Source organism: Rhinatrema bivittatum, chromosome 3 (genome assembly GCF_901001135.1).
Source record: "Rhinatrema bivittatum chromosome 3, aRhiBiv1.1, whole genome shotgun sequence".
NCBI lineage: Eukaryota > Metazoa > Chordata > Amphibia > Gymnophiona > Rhinatrematidae > Rhinatrema > Rhinatrema bivittatum.
Window position 1 is genome coordinate 146,618,821 of NC_042617.1, and position 21,139 is coordinate 146,639,959.

At 43.2% G+C, this 21,139-nt stretch overlaps 1 protein-coding gene across 2 annotated transcripts in view; it reads right to left on the reverse strand.

The window, feature by feature from the left end:
• Positions 1–331: 331 nt before the first annotated feature.
• Positions 332–21,139, reverse strand: part of ACTN2 (actinin alpha 2) — a 177,080-nt gene continuing 156,272 nt past the window's right edge. The window contains exons 17-22 of one of the 2 annotated variants that reach the window (XM_029593817.1): positions 18,632–18,811; positions 12,671–12,817; positions 6,044–6,121; positions 4,881–4,946; positions 3,108–3,266; positions 332–1,078 (exon numbers count right to left, since the gene is read on the reverse strand). In XM_029593817.1, the coding sequence (XP_029449677.1) occupies positions 920–1,078; positions 3,108–3,266; positions 4,881–4,946; positions 6,044–6,121; positions 12,671–12,817; positions 18,632–18,811 (789 nt within the window). In that variant the 3' untranslated portion in view covers positions 332–919. The remainder of the gene's footprint in view (positions 1,079–3,107; positions 3,267–4,880; positions 4,947–6,043; positions 6,122–12,670; positions 12,818–18,631; positions 18,812–21,139) is intronic. The other variant, XM_029593816.1, reaches the window with a different exon arrangement.

Sequence of the window (21,139 nt, forward strand, 5' to 3'; positions counted from 1 at the left end):
TTTGGAGCATGATGGTGGCACATGCATAGAATGCAGCAGCCCGACAGGGCTAGGAGAAATAGAAACGCATGCCGACAGAGAGGCAGGGGATGCTAGATGCTGATGGCACTGGTACTAGCTGGAGGCAGAGCAGGATAGCTGCTTCATGTTACACTGTGGAGATCGGAAAATTCTTCAGCAGTTGCCATGGCCACAGGTTCATGGGAAAGCAGGGGTCCGTTGAGAGAGATGTTTCTTATACACAAGCAAGTTATAGGTTTCTGTGCCCAATAATAATCTTTTGCTCTTATTACAAAATCATTTTTTACAAATACAAAAATACATGACACCATTGAGGGATTAAAATTGTTTTTATTGTAATGAAATCTCTTCCTCCTGAAAATAATTTTCTTTGGTAATAAAAGCTAGTCAGTGAAGATATACAAAATCTCCCAAATGCCCCAAGTGAAATGGTAAGATTTAGATAACAAAGAAACCAATGTGACCCTTGGCATGCATCTTTAAATGTATATTATGAAATTCAGCACAATTTTCCCCCAAATTATTGAAATATGCTACTTTGTGAGTTGTAAAAATATAATATGCTTGGAGTAAAAATGATCTATTTTTGTCCGCCTGTGTGGATCTTTCCCCTTCAATGCATTTTGAATGAGTTCCTTTTTTGTTTCAAATAACAAATTCACTGTAATACTTTATGGATATTGTTAGCTGAAGCTAAATACCAACAGCATAGAAACCTACCATCCTAGTGTGGCACACTCAGTAATACACTCTAGTTACTTTAAATTGCTAATAATTTTACACTGACATTTACCTACGAATCTTGATACTCATTTTAAAAATCTGCTTTTGTCAAAGGGTTTGAAGAAGCAAACTCTGAATCAAATTTGTCTCACTGTGCAGAATGGGATTGACCCACTTACAGGTCACTCTCTCCATAAAGTGCCAAGGAAAAGGAGCAGTAATCCAGCGCACCGGGGACACCACCACGGCCGGTATAAGGAGGCATTCTTGAGATGCAATACTGGGCCTGCTCTGGCGGCAACTCTCGGCGTAGTTCCTCTGCAAGAATATAAGGCTGGAAAAGACAAAATGAACAAGGTTAATAGTGATTTTAAAGACGTCTTGGAACTGGCTGAATCAATAGTGCCACTCATTAAGGAGAAGATCAGCATTGGGATCCCTGATCTTCCCTTTCCCTGTGTCAAGCCAGGCTGAGAGCACTGGAATGGAAAAACTCACCAACCCACATAAGATGAGAATTTATAAGAGTTCTTCCACAGCTAACAATTGCTGTCTCCCTTCAGGCAACGGGAGTAAAATCTTTCCTAAACAGAGATGAGCCAACAAACCTGCAGCAACAGCGGAAACTGGCAAATTTTAGTCTTTTTGCCATCATGGAAAAAATTGCCAGACAAAAAAAAATCTATTTTGGTAGTTTTTCAGCAATATGATTTAATGCTAAAATTGTTGATATAGGAAGAAAATAAAAATTTGCCACAAAAATGGTCATGTAATGCTGTGGGTCATTGGTAAATCACTGCAGGTCTGCAAACTTCAACATTTTTCATGTGCCACGTGGTCCGCTCATCCATTAAATCTTATACGAGCAGATTTTAAATCGCCCGCGCGAGTAAAGTACGAGGGTTACGTGCGCAGCTGGGCCTTGCGCACGCCGCACACATTTTAGAAGGGGCCCAGCTGCGCACATAGCTCCTGATATGCGCAGAAGTGCCAGGCCGAAGAAAAGGGGAGGGGCAGGGCTTGAGGTGCCAGTACAGCGGCCATTTGCCGCTGTGCTGGGGAAGCGCACACTGGCACTCTGCCGGCGTGCGCAACCTGCTACTGCTCCTGTTGAGGAGAAAAAGGTAAAATTTTAAAAAACGGGTAGCTAGAATTGGGTTAGGGGGTGGGGAAGAAAGGGGAAGGAAAGTTAGGCTAGAGGGTAGGGAAGTTCCTTCCCAGTCCGCTCCTTAATTGAAGTGGACTGGGAGGTAACTGGGGAAGGCCGTGATGCGTCGCCATGCCAAAATTGCATTATTCCACCCCCTTGCACGCGCCGCCCTGGATTTTATAACATGCAGCGCGCCGGCATGCGCATGTTATAAAATTGCACATCCATGTGCGCGTGCATATGTTTAAAAATCTACTCCATAGTGAAAAGATTTGTGAATTTTGCAGACCATTCATGTTCTTACAGGCAAAGTGAAAATGGCATGTATCTTTGTTCCTAAGAGAGAGGGGGCAAACCTAGTGCAAACGTGAGGCAGGTAACCACTTAAATCGGGGAATCTTAGTTCATGGTTTATGGGCAAGAAGGATTTTTGGATTAATAGGACCAAAATTTAATGGGAAGCTGACTTCAGGGAAAGTGGTCACGGGTTTCATCAAAGTCTAGCTTCTTCTGTGTTATTTACAAGAAAAGGGATTGGTACGCTATTGAGGGGGGGGGGGGTGTAGAAACTCCTAACCATAAGATGCATCTTTGGCCTTTACTGTTTGGCACCTTTTTAAAGTGTCAATATTTTCTCCTCTTCAGATTTTTACTTTGTGTTTAAAAGCCATATAGCAGATTTGCTGCAGAGTGCCTCGCTGTGCATCCTTCTCTCAGATCATCCCTATCTAGCCCACCTAAGAAAGAAGGAAAGAGCACACAATTCCACTGATTTAAAAACAGATTCAGGTTCCTTATCTGTGTGCTTCCTAGAAAGTGATATGGAATTCCTTTTATGTTTATAGGAGGATTTAATAATAATTTTGAGTCCTTTATCTTGATGGGTTTTTGCTAGTTATTTCTGTATAAAGCAAATACTTTTCTCCCTTTACCTTAACTTCAGCTTGGTGACAGAGCTGCAAGTAAGCTTTAGTTTCTCTTTCTTCCCTTGAAATCTCACACTGATATTATTTACCAAAATAAAAACTATACAATAACCAGCACTGTATTTTTAGAGAAGAAGGGTTTCTACGATGTCTCGGCCTAAGCTTGCTGTTTAGGATGTAGTTACTCTGAGCAGAACTGGGTGACATCAGTGAGAAAGGATGAAAACATGCCAAACCCGTTGCCCCACGGGTTAAAGGTGAATTGCCACTCTGCAGTGGACACTGACCTTATCCACAGCTAAGATTCGGAAGGAGGCTATGACTTGTTCAGTGGTGTCAGTGTCGGCGGTCTCTCTGGTCATGAAGTCAATGAAGGATTGAAAGGAGACTGTTCCTGAGCCATTGGGATCCACCAGTGACATTATCCGAGCAAACTCCACCTCACCCTGGGGGAGTGTTTCAGGAAAAAAAAAGAGAGCGCAATCACAAAGTTATCCAAACATAAAACAGATGAACTAAAGGGTGCCTGCTACATCCCGCTGTTAATTCACAATTATTTGAAGTAAGGTTCCTTTTCCTTAAACTTTGGAATCTGATAAATCGGTGCGCTCAGTCCTGAGGAGGGAGGGAATATGGTTACTGCTACTATAGCAAGCCCTTAGCCAGTTGAAGGAGCAGAACTGAGTAAGACTTTCAGCCCTTCTATCTGGAGAGGTTGCTTGAGTCAACCAGGCATACCATATGGGTCAGGGGAATATTTTTTTTTTTTTTGTAATGTAAAGTTTTTATTCAGGGAATATTTTTAAAAAGAAAAGAGAGCTAAAAAGAAAATTTAAAACCTTACAGATAACTATGCAAATGTATTCCCTTTGTTTCTGTAAAAAAAAAAACTTAACTCCAATTCTTCTTCCATGCTAATATCTACACTGACTAATTGTATAATGACTGCAGTCATATTACAGGGTTGTTATGCAATGCAGTTTTGGGAGTTAGATTTTAGACTAATCCTGGGTTTTGAACTTCTATCCCAAAGCACTGTAGCCTTGCACCTTCTAATTGTAATCAGGATTACAGATGCCACAGTGCAACAAGAAGAAAATGTCAAGAGGTCCAAGATAAGAAACATAAGAATAATACCATCAGAGAGAAGGGCGAGGTCAAGAAATCAATAAGCTGGGCCAGCCTGGTACCTTACTGGAAGCACTGTACACTGTTATATAAGTAACCTGTCAGTTCCTGGACCCAGCTTCTTCTCCATGGACCAACTGGGGCCATGGATAATGTAGAGGTGGCATTCACGGCCCATGAAGGGGTGGGAGTTATGGTCAGATTTAAGGAATATGCATAGTGTGTGGACCTTGTCCAAGGACTGCTGCTGAGAAGACTCAGCTAGATGGGAGGAGAGAAATGGTTAATAATAGTGGCATAACCCCAGGAAGTTGCTAGGGAATGTTGTGCTATAGCCCACTATTAGGCAGCTCCAAATGAGCTGGAAACCCAAAGAAGAAGGCAAAATCTCTCAAGCTAAAACAAAAATAACAAAATTCAGATAAGTTGATATTTTGAGAGCCACAGGCCCACTGCTTCTTTGAAGTTTCCAGTGTGTACATTATTAAAACTGATAAATACAAATATATCTACTAAGAAATTATTTAAAAATGACTTCTTGCATATAAATGACTTATCCGGCTAAGTTACAAGGGATATTCTGTGGCATGGCTATGCCGCTGAATATCCATGGTCAAGGTGCTACTTAGCCGGATAAGTTAAATCCAGATAAATTAGACCAGCTCAATGGCTGGTCTGACTTATCCGAATAACTTAACTAAATAAGAGTGAATATCACTATTTATTCGGTTAAGTTAACAGGATAAGTAGCACCGCCCAGATCCAGTGGACCACTAGATAGCCAGATAAGTTCTATTTATCCAGCTATGGAGCGCTAAACGCACTTTCAGTATTAGGCCTATGGTGTTTTATTAACTTTAGCAGTGATAAGTTTAAAATTTCTACCCTAGCAATATACAAAGTCAATCTCATTAAGACTGCAATTTTCATACCAGATCATAACCCATTGATATGAGGCAAGCTCTGAAATCATCATGGTCCATCAGCCCATTTTTCTTCTATTGGCCCAAGAAATTACAAGGAAAGCAGAAAGGAGGTTTGAGGTGTCTAAGCCAGAGCGGTGAAAGGATATCGCCATTTCCATGAAGAGCCATCATAGAATTGTTTCCACACAATGGAGAGAATGCCCATTGGAGGTTATGGTGAAGAAGGTGGCCCATTGGAGCATCATTGGTTTCAAAAGGAAAGAAGCAGCAGCTGGCCCAGAGCGAATAAGACAAATAACAGAAAAGGAGTGGGTCAAGAACGAAAATTGACATACAGAAAGAGCACAAGAAACAGGAAAAAAAAAGCAAGGAGAAAAATTTAGTTATCTTTCCAGCAGTAATGAAAGGCTGCTGTGTTCTGATGCAACACATCTCTATACATTGCAGTGTTTCAAGTTTAATTAACTATAAATAAGCATGTTCCAAGTAACAGCATTAAAAAGCTTTTGCACTATTTGGCAGCTAAAACCTTACTAAATTCAACCATCTTGAAACCTTGATTCCACCTTAAAATGGATCTTAAAATGCCTTAAGAGTAGTGGTTCTCCATCCTTTGCTGGAGGTACACCTCACCGCTATGAAGGAGACAGATTTGCATATAATGGGTCATTAGTGTAGGCAGATTTATCTCATGCATATTCAATATGAATATCCTGAAAGCCAGATGGGATGAGGAGTGTCTTAAAGACAGAGTTCAGAATCAGTACCTTAGAGCACCACAAGCGTGAGTTACCATAAGCGAGAGGAGCAGTATGCTGAAAGTTACTAGCAATGACATGAAAGAGGCAGGAACAGGAAAGGTACAATTGTAAAACATGAAAATATGGTTCTTTTGGAATGATGGGATAGAAAAATTCTGAAAACAAATTCAGCTCTGCCTAATCTTGTAAATCAATGAAGGTCTCATGCCCAGAAGGAATGAGATGGTGGAAAATTCAGTAAAGTCCACAATTTAACATTTTGATATATTTTTACATCAGCTTTGAGAAGAAACAAACTGAATTTTACTTCTGTAAAACAGAACATCTCTTCTCATGAGAGCTGAATTGGCTAAACAACTGTGCAAGAGAATTCTATTGTAACAGAAGAAGCCATTTTGTATCCACTACCTGTAGGTCATTCCCAACCTGTCCAAGACTGATGAGGCAGGCTTTAAACTCCTCAGGCCGCAGCACTCCAGACTCATTCTAGTATTGCATCACGGATCATGCATGCAGAACGTGCAAGGAAAAACATGGTTAGAAACAGAACAACTCTGCAGAGTTACACAGCAAGCTGTGCATCATGCATCTCAAAATCACATCTACTAGGCGCCTAGTGCAGTGAAAAGAGACGTTTTCTTTTACAGGGATCCTTAGCTCGAGTTAATGAGGTTAAAAACACAGTTTAAGTAGCACTAGGAAAATGCACATTGGGGTGAGACTGTTTTTTGCCCAGCTCAGTTCTTTTCCTCAGATTTTAATCTTTCTATTTTTTTTTATTTGAATCTTTCTTTCTGTTCTTGCATCCTGATGTGCATGGTGCAGTCCTAATTTGGCTTTAGGCTTTGACCACAGCTCCTTTGATATGGTAGCGACCTGCTCATTTGTTTCTGGGAGAGCAGAGATGATGGCCCTCTACATGAAAGTAATGCAAACAGCTGCCTTGTGATCTCTCAGCCACAGGTGCTTCTGCCTTCTTATAACAGAACCAATTGTGTCTTCTCAGAGCAAATGTGACAATGAGGGCTTCTCGCTGCACCAATGGATATGAAAAATATTTTCAGCTGTGAAAGTTTGCAATAAGAAGCTGGAGTTGTAAAGCCCATAGATTAGGGATAGCAAGCTTCGGTCCTCAAGTACCTGAAACACAGGTCTAGTTTTCAGGTTTGCTGAAGTATACAAATTTGTCTAGCTCTCAAATCAAAATGTATGAAAATCCCATCTCCTGAATATTCATTGGGAAAATCCTGAAAGACAAGATCCTGTTTGTGGCACTCAAAAGGCCAGAGTGTGCCATCGCCACTGTAGGCACAATGCGGCAAAGCCGGGACTGGCTCAGCATGTCAGTGTTTCACTGGGCCAGATATTAACATTAAATGAGGTAGAAAATTAAAAAAGGGGGGGAGCACAGGGAACAAACCTTCTGCAGGTCATTTCATCACCTACCAAGCCCTAGAGGTTTGTGCATGGGCAACACTTTTATTTATTTATTTATTTATTTATTTATTTATGAACTTTTAATATACTGATGTTCGTGGAGCACATCACACCGGTTTACAGATAACTCGGAAAGGAGGAATTACAATGAACGAGGAGAGGGGAAAGGGGCAGATAAGAAAAAAGAGGGAAGAGGGGGTGGGCATAAGAAAAGAGGTATAAGAGAAAGGGCAGAAGGCGAGAAGAGAGAAGCAACCATGGTAACTTAGGTAACTTACAAAAATTATTAAACAAAGGTAACTTGAAACTTATAAAATAATAATTTTACATCACATCAGTTTAAAGACATCTTAGTGCAAGCAGAAAATGAGCAGGGGTGAAGGGGAATGCTGGGGGGATGGAGGCAAAAGGTCTAGGTTTGATTGGCATCAGGGTAGGCCTGTCTGAAAAGCCATGTCTTGATTCCTTTTTTGAAGGCGTGCAGGGAAGGTTCAAGACGTAGGTGGGTGGGGAGTGAATTCCAGAGGTTAGGTCCCGCAATAGTGAAGGCTCTTTCCCTGGTCGTGGTAAGGCGAGCAGTTTTGAGGGGTGGGGTATGTAGGGTGCCTGCAAGTACAGATCTCACAGGGCGCTTGGAGGAATGGAAGTGTGGCATAGTCTTGAGCCAGGCGGACTTGTTTTTGTGAAGCGCGTTGTGAAGGATGGTGAGGGTTTTATATTGGCAGCGGAACGGGATGGGTAGCCAGTGCAGATCCTTTAGTATAGGGGTGATGTGTTCTCTCTTACGAGTATTGGTGATGATTCGTGCCATAGCATTCTGAAGGGTTTGTAGGGGTTTGATGGTAGAGTATGGGAGGCCTATGAGCAGCGAGTTGCAGTAGTCTAATTTCGAAAGGATGGTTGTCTGCAAGACTAGGCGGAAGTCTTGGGCATGGAGAAGGGGCTTGAGCTTTTGGAGGATATGAAGTTTGTAGAAGCCTCCCTTTAGTAGAGCTTTAATGTGGGGTTTAAAGTTAAGGTGTTGGTCTAGAGTGATTCCCAGGTCTCTTACAAAGGGTGGTGGAGGGAGGGTTGTGGTAAGAGGGGATGAGGAATCTTGTTGATTGGTGAAGGTGAGGATTTCCGTTTTTGCTGCGTTAAGGGCTAGGTGGAGATTAGATAATAATGAGTTAATGGAGACAAGACAAGAATCCCAAAATTGAAGGGATTCTTTGAGGGTGTTTTGGATAGGGATGAAAATCTGCACGTCATCGGCGAATAGGAAGAAGTTAAGGCCTAGGTCAGAGAGGAGCTGGCAAAGAGGCAGGATTTATTATTCTTTTTTTTCTTTTCTATATTTTAGTGTGTGCTAAAATGCAAAATAAACAAAACATGGGGGTTGGGTTTTGTGGCATTTCGGACTGGAAATAGAAAATGAAAGCAATGTCTTTGGTATTTTCAAATGACTGCACATCCTTCACCATGCCCCCCCATCTTTCCATTTTAAGGGCAGAGTGTAGAGCTGGCAAGGTACTGACTTGGCCCCGGCCCTAAACATCCAATCCCATGAAAATGATCTCATGGGCATGGTTCAGATTATTTGCAGGCTCTCTGGAAGGACACTACGAGGAGCCGACTAAAGCTGCAATAAGTGCAAATCAGGAAGTAGGACACTGCATAGAATTTTTTTTTTCTTTTTCTTATTTTATATATAGATATAGATATAGATATAATTAAGTGCATAATATTACACAGGAATAGTGAGCCCGATAGTCAGAGAGCTCAACACCTGATTTAAGGTGCCTGATTTAAGACTATTAAAACTGCTGAATACAGGTCCCTAAATTAGGCTCCTATTTTAAATAGCTGAATGTGTCTAAATGGAATTTTAAGATATCTAAATTTTAGGCTCCTAAACTTAGGTGAGGTATTGACTCACTTTATTTAGGCACCCAGTGCTAGAAATCAGTATTGGGTTCCTGAATTTGTGCCCCCCACCCTGGCTCCACACCTGACCACCCCTTTTATGAACTGAGCCTGGGAACATTTTTTAATTTAAAAGTCTAGACACTTCACTATTAAAGTGAGATGCCTAGGACTATTGAATATCAGGCTCAGGATGACTTCATTCAAGCTACAGTCTTAGTTACTACTGTTTGCATTTCTACTTGTGATAGTGGAACGTCATCCTGCTGTGCTCACGAGCACTGGAAAACTGGCACCCCCTTCCCGGCCGTCACAGCCAAATGCACCAAAAATGATGTGCGAATGGCTGGGACTGCTTACGTGAGCCAGGAAAGCATTCAGAATACTTCTTGTATACCCAGCAGTGGTACTGTGGCACGTGCTAATACAACCCAATATACAATATTTGTATTTTTTTCTGTGATGTGTTCATTTCAGTTTTATAATTCAACAAAATGCTTTGGCATTTTCCAAAAGCAAACTGTGCATTTTTCAATTTGAAATGACAAATTTAATCAGATTAGCAGCCAGGAGTCAGCAAGTGACTGTGGTAGTTTCAACGTACACCGTCCACCTATGACATTATTTGGAATCATGCAGAAAAAATTGTTGGAAACAATGCCAGATTAGAATCAGCAGCTGGAGGGACATTTAACTGACTGCATCTCAAACAGTTTGGTCATGAGACAAATGTAGTACACAACTCAGTTCTGTTTTAAGAAAATGCATGTTTTTGGAAAGAAAAATATTGCTCTAGGCTGCCATGTTTTAAGAAGACGGTCTTTATTTTACTCCTTTGCTTACCCTATGCTGTGGCTAATCTGAATCTCTATCTACTTTCCTGGTTTACACTATATTTTGCTTTTCTGATTTGACCATTTCTCCATATCAAGTACCGCTTTTGTTACCTCCCGAAACAATGACAGTTCTTGGCCGCTTTTGACGATAAGCAAAAGCCATTCTTCCTGCCGCCAGCAATATAATATCAAAGGTATTTCACAGCAGGGAATTATAAACAGCCAAGATTTCAGCATTTCCTCTATTAATCACTGCAATAAGCAGAGTGTGCACCTGTACATGCAAGTTTTCATCAAATGCACAGTTTTATTAGTTCACATCTCGTCTGAATTTAGAAGTTATACGCGTATCTAAAATGCAAGCATAAAAATGGTCAAGGTCAGTGCACAATTTGGCCAATTGCTAGAGTCTCCATTTTGCTTGCTTGTGAACGCAGAGCCTATCCTGCCTGCAGTGCTGTCTCCTCATAAGTCTGCCATTTAGAAACGCCTCTTCCAGTTTAGGGCAGAATCACAGTAACGCACCATGGCGAAGAGGATAGAAAGCAGCCCCACCTCTTTCCACTTTAAATGAATTAAAAAAAAATAATAACAAGGCATCAGAAGAGGATTAAAATTCCTAAAGGACCTAAAATAGATGGTCACAACTTTTAATTTTATATTTTGAGTTTGTGACACCTCCTCTTAAAGAACACTCAACTCCATTATCACTATCTGTCTAACTTGGTTAACAGCAACACCAGTTGTATGTGGAGCTTTACAAGGTTAAATTTCAAAGCGATTTTCCTGGATAAATGGGCCTGATTGAAAACTGCTCTTTTGAGCCCAGCTAAGAGTGCACTTGCTATATACACATATAGACAACGTGGGGACCACGCTCATCCTGTCCGCTGGTCAGCCACGTCAAAGCAGATTACACTCAGGTACAGTAGGTTTTTCCCTGTTCTCAGAGGGCTTCCAATCTAAACAGCATTTACCGCATGTTAAATGTCTTAACACGCAGGATAATGCACAGTACTTCAAATGCCATGCGTTATCTTCCCCCTGAGAAACCCGATGCAACGTGGGTATTAAAATGAGCTGATCTGCAGGCACAGGCATGCAAACGTCTGCAAATCAGCTCATAAATCGGGAACTCCAATGCAAAGCAAATGGCGTGGCTTGCCTCAAAATTCGCAAGCTGCTTTTATTTGATGGAAAGTTAGCTACGTTTCAAGAGGTGCAGCCAACTTTCCCCGGGAGCACTGGGATGCTCACACATGTCCCGATACTCCTGGGCTCAGGCCATAGAGGGGAGGGTGGGGCCCTGGTTCTTCACCTCCCCCTCCTCGGAGTTGTAAAATTGATGGGGGTCTATTGAGACCCCCCCCCCCCCTTTTCCCACCCCATTGCTGCCCCTGAGGCAACCAAATGTTCCTGTGAAAGGGGCAAAGGAGCGCTTGACGCTGGCCAGGCAGGGTGTATGTGTGGGGTGGGGTGGGGGGCCTGAAGTATTTATTTTACAAAGGAGAGGGGTTTTGCATGGGGGCAGGGCTAACTTCCAGAAACTTTTTCAAAACATTTGGAACATTTGGCTATCTCAGGTATGAGAGCAGGGTTTCCATAGACCGCCCCCCCCCCCCCCACTGATTTTTACACCCTACTGCACAGCACCCAGAGCTGCACAGCTCCTTTAAAAGATGGTAGCCCTAGGATGTGGGGCTGCCATCATACAATGCTAGCTGGGGGTTACTTGGCTGTGGTATTTTACCACCAGGTTCACTAAGGTGGGATACTAAGTAGTGCTAGGACAGTGAATCCCGTGGTATTTTAGGTCCTTAAGTTTGTACCGGAAGCAATAGAGGGTAAAGTGATTTGCCCAAGATCATGAGGAATGCCAGCAGGATTTGAACGCTGGCTTCCCTGGTTCGTAACCCACTGCTCTAGCCATGAGGCTACTCCTCAACTCCGCACGCTTTGCATGAGCTTTGAAAGAGAAAGTACACGCATACTTTTCCTTTGAACCTTGCCATGGGACTTTTCCCTACTGTTTGTGCAGGTAAAGTTTGTAAGGGAAATACTGCATGTAACTGGAAATGCAATCTGCGTGTGCTATTTTCTGAACCAGCCCAAATCCTGCCTCCCCTAAAGACAGATAAAAGTATGTGTGATATGGAATACAGCATGTAATGTTAGCTGGACTGAGGGAGAGCAATTTTCTCTGTGCAAAATGGCGCCGGCGCTACCTTTGCCCTCACTATGTCATACGGGCGACGTCGGCCTGTATGACATAGTGAGGGCAAAGGTAGCGCCGGCGCCATTTTGAATATTGGCAATACGGCCCGCGTGCAGGAGGTCGCTCCCGGACCCCCGCTGGACTTTTGGCAAGTCTTGTGGGGGTCAGGAGGCCCCCCAAGCTGGCCAAAAGTCCCTGGGGGTCCAGCGGGGGTCCGAGAGCGATCTCCTGCACTCGTGACATCGGGAGCCAGGAACCAAAATGGCGCCGGCGCTACCTTTGCCCTGTCATATGATAAGGGCAAAGGGCCACCGGCGCCATTTCTATTAACGCAGCCGTGGCCAGAGAGCGGGAGATCGCGCCGGGACCTCCCCACTGGACCCCAGGTAATTTAAAACATTTTGGGGGGGTTCGGGAGGGTGGAGGATTTATTTTAAAGGGTCGGGGTGGGTTTTAGGGTTGTTTTGGTGTGCCGGTTTTCCCGCCCTCCCCCCTCCCCCGATAAAATGATTTTTTAACCAAAAAAACTAAGATGATCAGATTTCCCCCCCCCCAGCCAAAATCGATCGTTAAGACAATCGATCACATGATTCACATCCCTAATAATGAACATGCATTTAAGATAAAGAGCGAGTACTGTACCCTGTCAAAGTGATTAAATGATGCTCTGAACTCTTTTATTTGTTCCTGGGTGATACCCTTGGCATCTCTCGTGAGGATCTGAGTCTCAATCTCATTGATGGTTCTAGCAATGGTGGTCAGCATCAGTTCCCATCCAACACGGATGTGCTGTAGAAAGAAAAAGTAAGTAAATATCGAGTCTGTAGTCTAGTAGTGACAACATGAACTGTAACATTTGTTGGAGAATAGAACCACCATGTGGATTGTTTGGCTGAAAGAATAACAGATATTTAATAGATTTTGTTTTATACAAAAAATACCTTCCATAATTATTCTCTGGTTCTGACTGGAAGTGATGGGAACTAATAGCTACAACAGACCCTCACTGTGAAACTCTCCTTAGGGTCTTTGGAATTTAATATTAATATTTTCTAGTTAAACTAGAAATGTAATTATGCACACAAGTCAATTGAGCACTATCTCACACAAGGAGCATCTTATAGTAGAAGTGTTACATCATGTAGACCAATGTTTCTCAACCGGTGTGTCACGACACACCAGTGTATGTCGCCAAGCACACGCAGGTGTACCGCCACACTGCCCAGTCCCTCGCTGACCCAGCTGCTCCCCCTGCCCCAGCGAAATAGGAACTCTTCCTCCACCCGGGCTTAAAATGCTGATTGCATGGGTGGATCGCGGCAGGAGAGCTGGATACAGCGGCACCAGCATGGCCTCTTCTTCCTGCCCGCCCCCACCATGGCCCGGAAGAGTAAGTGGATGAGAGTCTGTATGTGTAGGTATGTGACTGTTTGTGGGAAAGAGGGTATGTATGTGTGTGATTGAGAGCCTATGTGTGATTGAGATCCTTCGTGTATGAGAGAGATAGCATGAATGTAAGTGTATGACTGAGAACCTGTATGTGTGAGAGAGATCATGTGTATGTATATTTAAGAGCCTGTGTGTATAAGTAAGAGAGAGAGCATGTGTCCGTGTGTGATTGAGAGCCAGTGTAGATGAGAGAGCATGTGAGTATGTGACCGAGAACCTGTTTGTAAGTGAGAGAGAGAGAAAGCACATGTTTTTAAGTGTGTGAACGAGAGTCTGTGTATGAGAGAAAGAGACAGCTTGTATTTAAGTGTGTGATTGAAAGCCTGTGTGTGTGTAAGTGTGGAAAGACAAGACAGCATGTGTGTAAATGTGTGATTAAGAAACTATATAAGTGAGAGAAAAAAAGCAGGTGTATATGTGTGTGATTGAAAGCCAATGTGAGAGAGAGAGAGAGCTTGTGAATGACAGAGAGAGGAGAAATTTGCAAGCAAACCATTCCTCCTCCTACAAATTCAAAACAATCTCGGGGCACCTGGGTATCAAACGTTCCCAGGTATGCAGAGCAAAGCCCTTTTTTATCCTTATTTTTATTATTGGGTCTTTGTATCTGCTATTTTGAAATATTTTACTGGTATCTAGACATTTTTATATGAATTTTTAATTATCAGATATTCCATTCATCAGCTATTTTGAAATCTGTTCTTTTTGTTAGTATGGTTTTACTGCTATTGATTTTATATTTCTTGATTTGTTTTGAGGACTGGTGAAATTTCTTTTTCCTTTGTTACACTGCAGACAGTCTCTCTGGCTTCTTGCCATTTCCAGTTCAGTTTTTGTCTGCATGTTTCTGTTTATGCTTTATGGTCTCTTTATTCTTTGTTAGGTGAAGGTCACCACATGTGATTCAGGTGAGGGTTTCTGCTGGCATGTAGTTTCTGTGTAGGACTCTATAGCAGCCTGGCTTGGTCTGTTTTCCTAATAGGAGGTGTATTGGTGTCTTAAGGTCTGGTGTAATATTTTCAGTATTGCCTTTTCTTAGGTAAGGTGGTTACTGTTTGAGTGCAGGAAATTGGTGCTGTTTTGGTATGGGATGTTTACTATTTATGCAATTTCTGTTCAAAAAGAGTACTTACCGTATCTTTCTCTTGTGTCATTCTTAACAATAAAAATAATACTGGATCTTTATTTTTTATTTTTGCCGTGAATTATAATGAGCAGCGTGTCACACATGTGAGGGTGGTCTGTCAGGTGTGTCACAATAGGAAAAAGGTTGAGAACCACTGATGAAGACTGTGATACTTTTTAAAGGATTAATAAAAAAAAAGACTCAAGGCTTTCTATATGCCCACAAATAAATGCACCAATTAAAACCATTGTTGGGAGGACAAGAATTTTGCACCATGCTTCACAGGCCTTGATTATTGTAACTCCCTTTACCTTGGAGTTACAATGTCTACTTTGCAGGCCTTACAAATGGCACAGAATGCTGCCACTCATTTGTTAACAGGTTAGAGCATCAGACAGACAACATATCACAGTAATACTGTACAATCTCCATTGGCTGCCATTCTCATGGTGAATTAAATATAAAACAGCTATGTTAATACAGAAACTGCTGGAAAATACTGATTCACTCTGGATTGGTGCCTTGCTTCAAATCTATAATCCTCCTCATGCACTGTGCTCATCACAGTTAAGGTTATTTGCAGTCCATTCCTTAAAGGCTGCACACTTGGATGAAACCTGGGAAAGAGCATTTTCCATCGCAGGCCCGGTCTATTAGAATAGCTTAACATCATGTACCAAGAATTTCAGGAAATTGTTAAAAACCCCAGGTATTCCAGTTGGTGTTTAAATCCGAGGGCCAACAACAGTTGTGAAATTTAGTGTGCACTAAAATAAAAATGAAATGAAAAATAATAAAACAACAACAGAATTTTTTTTTTTTCCGGCTACACATCCTTAATGCAGGACTAATTAGGTGTCTATATTTGATTGTATTTACACTTGCAGTGTAATGGAATGTATTTGATATTGATGCATGTAAAATGACATCAAGTTCTATCTTTGAAGACCTGGTGGAAGGGCGTATTTATCTTTGTATTATTTTGATTTTGTTCTGCCTTCGCAGTTATGTTTACATGTATATGTATTTATGCTTTCTTAACATGCTGCCACCTGGTGTCATTTGTAATGTTATTCAGCTCAAATTTTCTGCATGTTCCCCTTTTTTATTGGATATAGTTTAACCCATTATTTACCAGTGTCCTATTTAGAGGATAGCTTCTTAAAAAATTTAGGACATCATGGGTTACATGTTGCAAAGCTTCTGATTGGATCTGTTCCTGTTCTCTTGCTTCTTCCTATTGGTTTGTTGCCTCTTGGAGACTTTGGGAAACCCTACTTCCTGCTAAAGTTCAGTTTGGAACTGGCTCTTGACTTGCTTGCAAGCTCTCCAGAATTCTTCTACAGATGCTAGGAGATGCTATTTTCACCTTACTTCCTTGCCTTTCTTTGCATCTACTGCTCCACCACTGCTGTCTTCTGATGGTCTCAGCTTCCTCTATGGCTGCAGCCATCTGCTTTTTTGACTGAGCTATCAGAGTTTCTCATCACAGCTGTATAAGTTCCGCTGTCTGAGAAGTTATCTTCAATACCATGCCATCTGCAGTGAGTATCAAATTGTTTATCATTCAAAAAAAGGCGAATTTTCAAAGCTCTACACATGCCAAAGCCTGGAGATACGCACCGAAGTCGGGCCGGCTTTCGTCACGCGGATTTTAAAAAACGCGTATCTCCTGGTATGTGCACAAAGGGGCGGATTTTCAGCGCCCTGCTCGCCTAAATCCGCCCAAAACCGGGCGGATTTAGGCGAGCAGGGCCCTGCGCGCCGGTAAGCCTATTTTACATAGGCCTACCGGCGCGCGCAGACCCCGGGACTCGCGTACGTCCCGGGGTGTTCGGAGGGGGGCATGTCGGGGGCGTGTCGGGGGGCGGGCCCGGTCGACGCGGCGTTTCGGGGGCGTGTCGGCCGCGTTTTGGGGGCGGGTACGGGGCGTGGCTACGGCCCGGGGGCATGGCCGCGCCCTCCGTACCCGCCCCCAGGTCGCGGCCCGGCGCACAGCAGGCCCGCTGGCGCGCGGGGATTTACGTCTCCCTCCGGGAGGCGTAAATCCCCCGACAACGGTAAGGGGGGGGTGTAGACAGGGCCGGGTGGGTGGGTTAGGTAGGGGAAGGGAGGGTAAGGTGAGGGGAGGGCAAAGGAAAGTTCCCTCCGAGGCCGCTCCGATTTCGGAGCGGCCTTGGAGGGAACGGGGGGAGGCAGCGCGGCTCGGCGCGCGCAGGCTATACAAAATCGATAGCCTTGCGCGCGCCGATCCAGGATTTTAGTGGATACGCGCGGCTCCGCGCGTATCTACTAAAATCCAGCGTACTTTTGCTTGAGTCTGATGCGCAAGCAAAAGTAGGCTGTTCGCGCGCCTCTTAAAATCTACCCCAAAGTCTGGGTGGGGCATGGGTGTTCCTAGATTTCTCAATGAAATCTGCGTGTAAGTATTTAAGCGCATGCCGCAATTCCCTACCTCGTAATTTACTTCTGCTATGGATGGCGTGTAAGTCCTGAAATAAAAAAAACCTAGGCTCCTCAGCGGGGTTTTAAGAGTTGAGGCTAACAGGATAAAAGGTAGGCTATTTAACTCAGGGTGGTCAGGAAGTCTGATCCTTTACCTGAGCGAACTGGGAACAAACTGGGGAAACTGGTATTTGTGTCGCCGTGCGTATCTAATAAAATCCCCCCACTTACACTGTACAGGCGGCATTTGTGCCTGTGTGCGTACAGACCATTTTATATCATGTGCGCATATACACGTATATGTTTTTTAAATGGCCATGTCCATTGGCGCAAACTGGCATATACGTGTACATGTGCGCCCATGCAGCTGTATAAAAGTTACCATCCCCAAGTTTTGGTATTAAGATCTGAGTTTACTATGGCTTTGGAAGCTTAAAGCAAGGAAGAGGTTTAACTCTCTGTATAGTATCCCAAACTAGGACAATCGGGAGCTGAAGACAGAATGGTTTTAAGAATTTTTATGTTTGTTACTTTTGTTAACTGCTTTGAATTTGGTCTAAGCAGCATATACCATATTTTTCGCTCCATAAGACGCACTTTTTTTCCCCAAAAGACTTGCCAAAAGACCCTGGTGGTCCAGGGGGGGTCCCAGGAGCGATCTGCTCTTGGGCCGGTAGCTGCTAGTAATCAAAATGGCGCCAGCAGCCCTTTGCCCTTACTATGTGACAGGGGCTACCGGTGCCATTGGATGGCGCCAGCCGTCCATTGCTCCTACCATGTGACAGGGGTTTCCCAATGGCACCGGTAGCCCCTGTCACATAGTAAGGGCAAAGGGCTGCCGGTGCCATTTTGATTACTGGGAGCCGACGGCCCAAGAGCAGGAGATCGCTCCCGGGAGCCCCCTGGACCACCAGGGACTTTTGGCAAGTCTTGGGGGGGCCAAGAGGGTGGGGGGTTGTAGTTAAGTACATTTGAAGGGTTGAGGTGAGTTTTTTTTTCCACGAAAGAACGATAAAAGTTTTCTGATCCGGGGAGTGGACCGAAATGGCCCTCCCCAGACCCAAAAATGAAACGGGGACAAAAAAATTGTATGCATACCCCTAATTTCAGTTATGGGAGAAGTGCAGAATAGAGTAAAAGTCTACACAAGGATTTCAATATGATATTCTTTAAATCATTTTGAATATCATATTGAAATCTTTATGTGGACCTTTACTCTATTCTGCACTTCTCCCATAACTGTGTATTGTTTAAGTGCAGGATTTGCTCCCCTTTTCTGTTTTTGGATTACCCATAATTTGCTCCATAAGACGCACAGACCCCCGGGAACAAAGCCGGTTTAGCACACCATTTTATTTTATTTTTTTTTAATTTTCCCCCTCTGAAACCTAGGTGCGTCTTATGGTCAGGTGCATCATATGGAGCGAAAAATACGGTACATTTTTAAATAAATACATGTCATGTTACATGAGCTTTTAATTCAATCAGTGGTGATCCAAGAGGAAAACAGAAGCAGGAAATAAAACTCTGTAATTTCTAAAATCACAATTCATAAATAAAATGGGTTTGTTTCTATACTGTACCTCCATAGTATAATTTGTATGCTTGTTATCGAAAATGAGGGATTCTTGTATGAGTTGATGGTCTCCCTCCAGTTTATCTATATTGGGCTTATAATTAATTATGTCATGCTCTTGCTGCTTCAGTTGGTTCATCTGATCTTCTAGTGTCGCCATCAATCCAATTGAGCTACGGCCAATTTCCTGTAAAAAAAAAAAAAGTAGCAGAATTGGTAAACGATTTTATTCACAAATATGCCTGTAATTTTTTACTTTTAATTTGTCTTTACATGTCACTCTTTTCTCTTCTTGCAGTTGGTTGTCCATCCCTTTACACCCTATGTTTCAGGAGGTAAAAAACTATATAGTTGTAGCAGACCCTACGGTCACGCTGCCAGTAAGTCTTGCGTGTTAAGTGTCAGCTAGTTAGTGTAGGATGGTTTAGTGGGGAGGATCCATTCACATACAAACCCTCCTCCTGCGGTCTGGAATGGCCGTCCCCCTAGTGATGCTATATAGCAGCTCCCTTGCTTCAGCTTGAGAGGCAGTCCCAATTTGTTTGCACAAGTATAGGAGGTATATAGGAGTTTAGCATTTGTTATTTTACAGGCCCAGTCAGAGGAGTCAAGCAAAACCCTGCTTGGTGGTCCTGACCATGGTTGGGAGGGGTTTTTCCTTTCCAGTCCACTCCCTGGCTGGTCTGGATTTTTCCCTCTGGATACATTTTTTGGATTTTTACCTTTCAAGTGATAGGAACCTTACCGGAGCCTGTACATCTCTTGGGTCCATGGAATGGGCAACCCTGGGTCTAGGGCTGTGCAGGTTAGGGAAGACCTGCCCTCCATGAGGAAGGGGGTGCCAGTGACCTGCTGTAAGGATACACTCCGGTGTTATTCTCAGTTTTTGGAAGATTTGATTTTAAGATCCAGGAGGAAGTTCTAACTGCCCTTCCTTCCTGACTGAAGCACAGAGAGTCCTGCTTCAGGGGACCCTTCCCATCAAGGATCACAACAGCAAAGAACAAGGACTGCATCAGAAGCAAAGAAATATTGAAATCAACAAATTGTAAGTAAAAGGCCAAGCCAAAGATCTTTGAGGTCACCCATCTGGTGCTTTCAACCCCTGGGGAGAGAGGGAGAGAAAGTATCTCTCTGTGCAGGGGCAGAACCATTGTATCATTGTGAGCTGGAGGGGTGTCCTGCCCATGTAAAGGATGCCCTACCCACCTGGGGACTCTATTTTTCAAAAGCCTTGGAGGGCAGAAGTTCCCCTGGCCCTGGCAACTGATATTCCTGCACAGATTGAGGAAGGGGACTGTAAAGAACATATTATGTGGTGCTGTGCGTCAGTGTTGTGCCATTTTCATTCGTTTGCAACAGTAAAGATTTGTTTGGACACTAACACAGTGGCTCCGTTGACTTTGTTACCTCCAGTACCCAAAGGGACATACCCCTCCCCCTCCCCAGGGAAAATCATCATAAAGGTCATGAGGGGCTACACATAGTACTCGGTGCCTTGGGAATAATCTCCCCCCACCCCACCCCACCACCACCACCACCACCACCACCCTACTAAGAATCCAGGCCCTGAAAAGAAGAGTCATTGTTCAAGCTAGCCTGGGAAATTACCAACCCTGAAGAATAAAAACAAAAACTTTTATGCCCCACCCATGCAGGACAGGTACACCAGTGTGGGGTTAGATAAGTAGCCTCCATTTGTGAAAAGATCCTTGGAACCAGAAAAAAAAATGTTCTACTAAACAGAATGTTACTGCAATCATAGCTACTTTCTTGTGAAATGAACATGTTAAGTTTTTGGGAAGTCTTTTACCCCAGCAGAGTACTCTGATATCTGGGGGCAGATATTCAAATAAACCTGACCCCCTAAATTTAGACTCTAAATTAGGTTCTTCAGTTTTCAGCTGAAAATTTGCATACATTTTGGAGCCTAAAAGTCAGGTTCCTAAATGTAGGCCTGCTGTTTATTTACCTAGATTTACACTCCTAAATTAAGTGCCTAGTTCTGAAATCTGTGCTAAGCTCCTAACTTTGTTTCCCTGCCTTAACTCCACCCCCACAGCCACCCATCGTTTTAGGCTCCTAAATTTAAGAGCATAATGAAACTAGAATGGAGAAATTACTTACCTGATAATTTTGTTTTCCTTAGTGTAGACAGATGGACTCAGGACCAATGGGTAATGCTCCCCTGCCAGCAGATGGAGACGGAGTCAGATTTCAAAGCTGACATCATCCTATACATATACCCCTGCAGTGATCTCAGCTCTCCAGTATTCTCTTCAAAGGCCACTGTGGACGTACTAGTGAAAAGATTTGATTTAAAAATAGATAATCATAACTGTTCTCAACCAATCATAAACACTGAACCTCAGTAAGAATATAGGTGCCCTGATCTAGGAACTGGATGAAGGCTTATCCATAATCTCTTGGATTCGATATTCACTCCACAAGCGGATCCTTGGCACCATTCTTGGGCAGCCAAGGATGGGATACTGAGTCCATCTGTCTACAATAA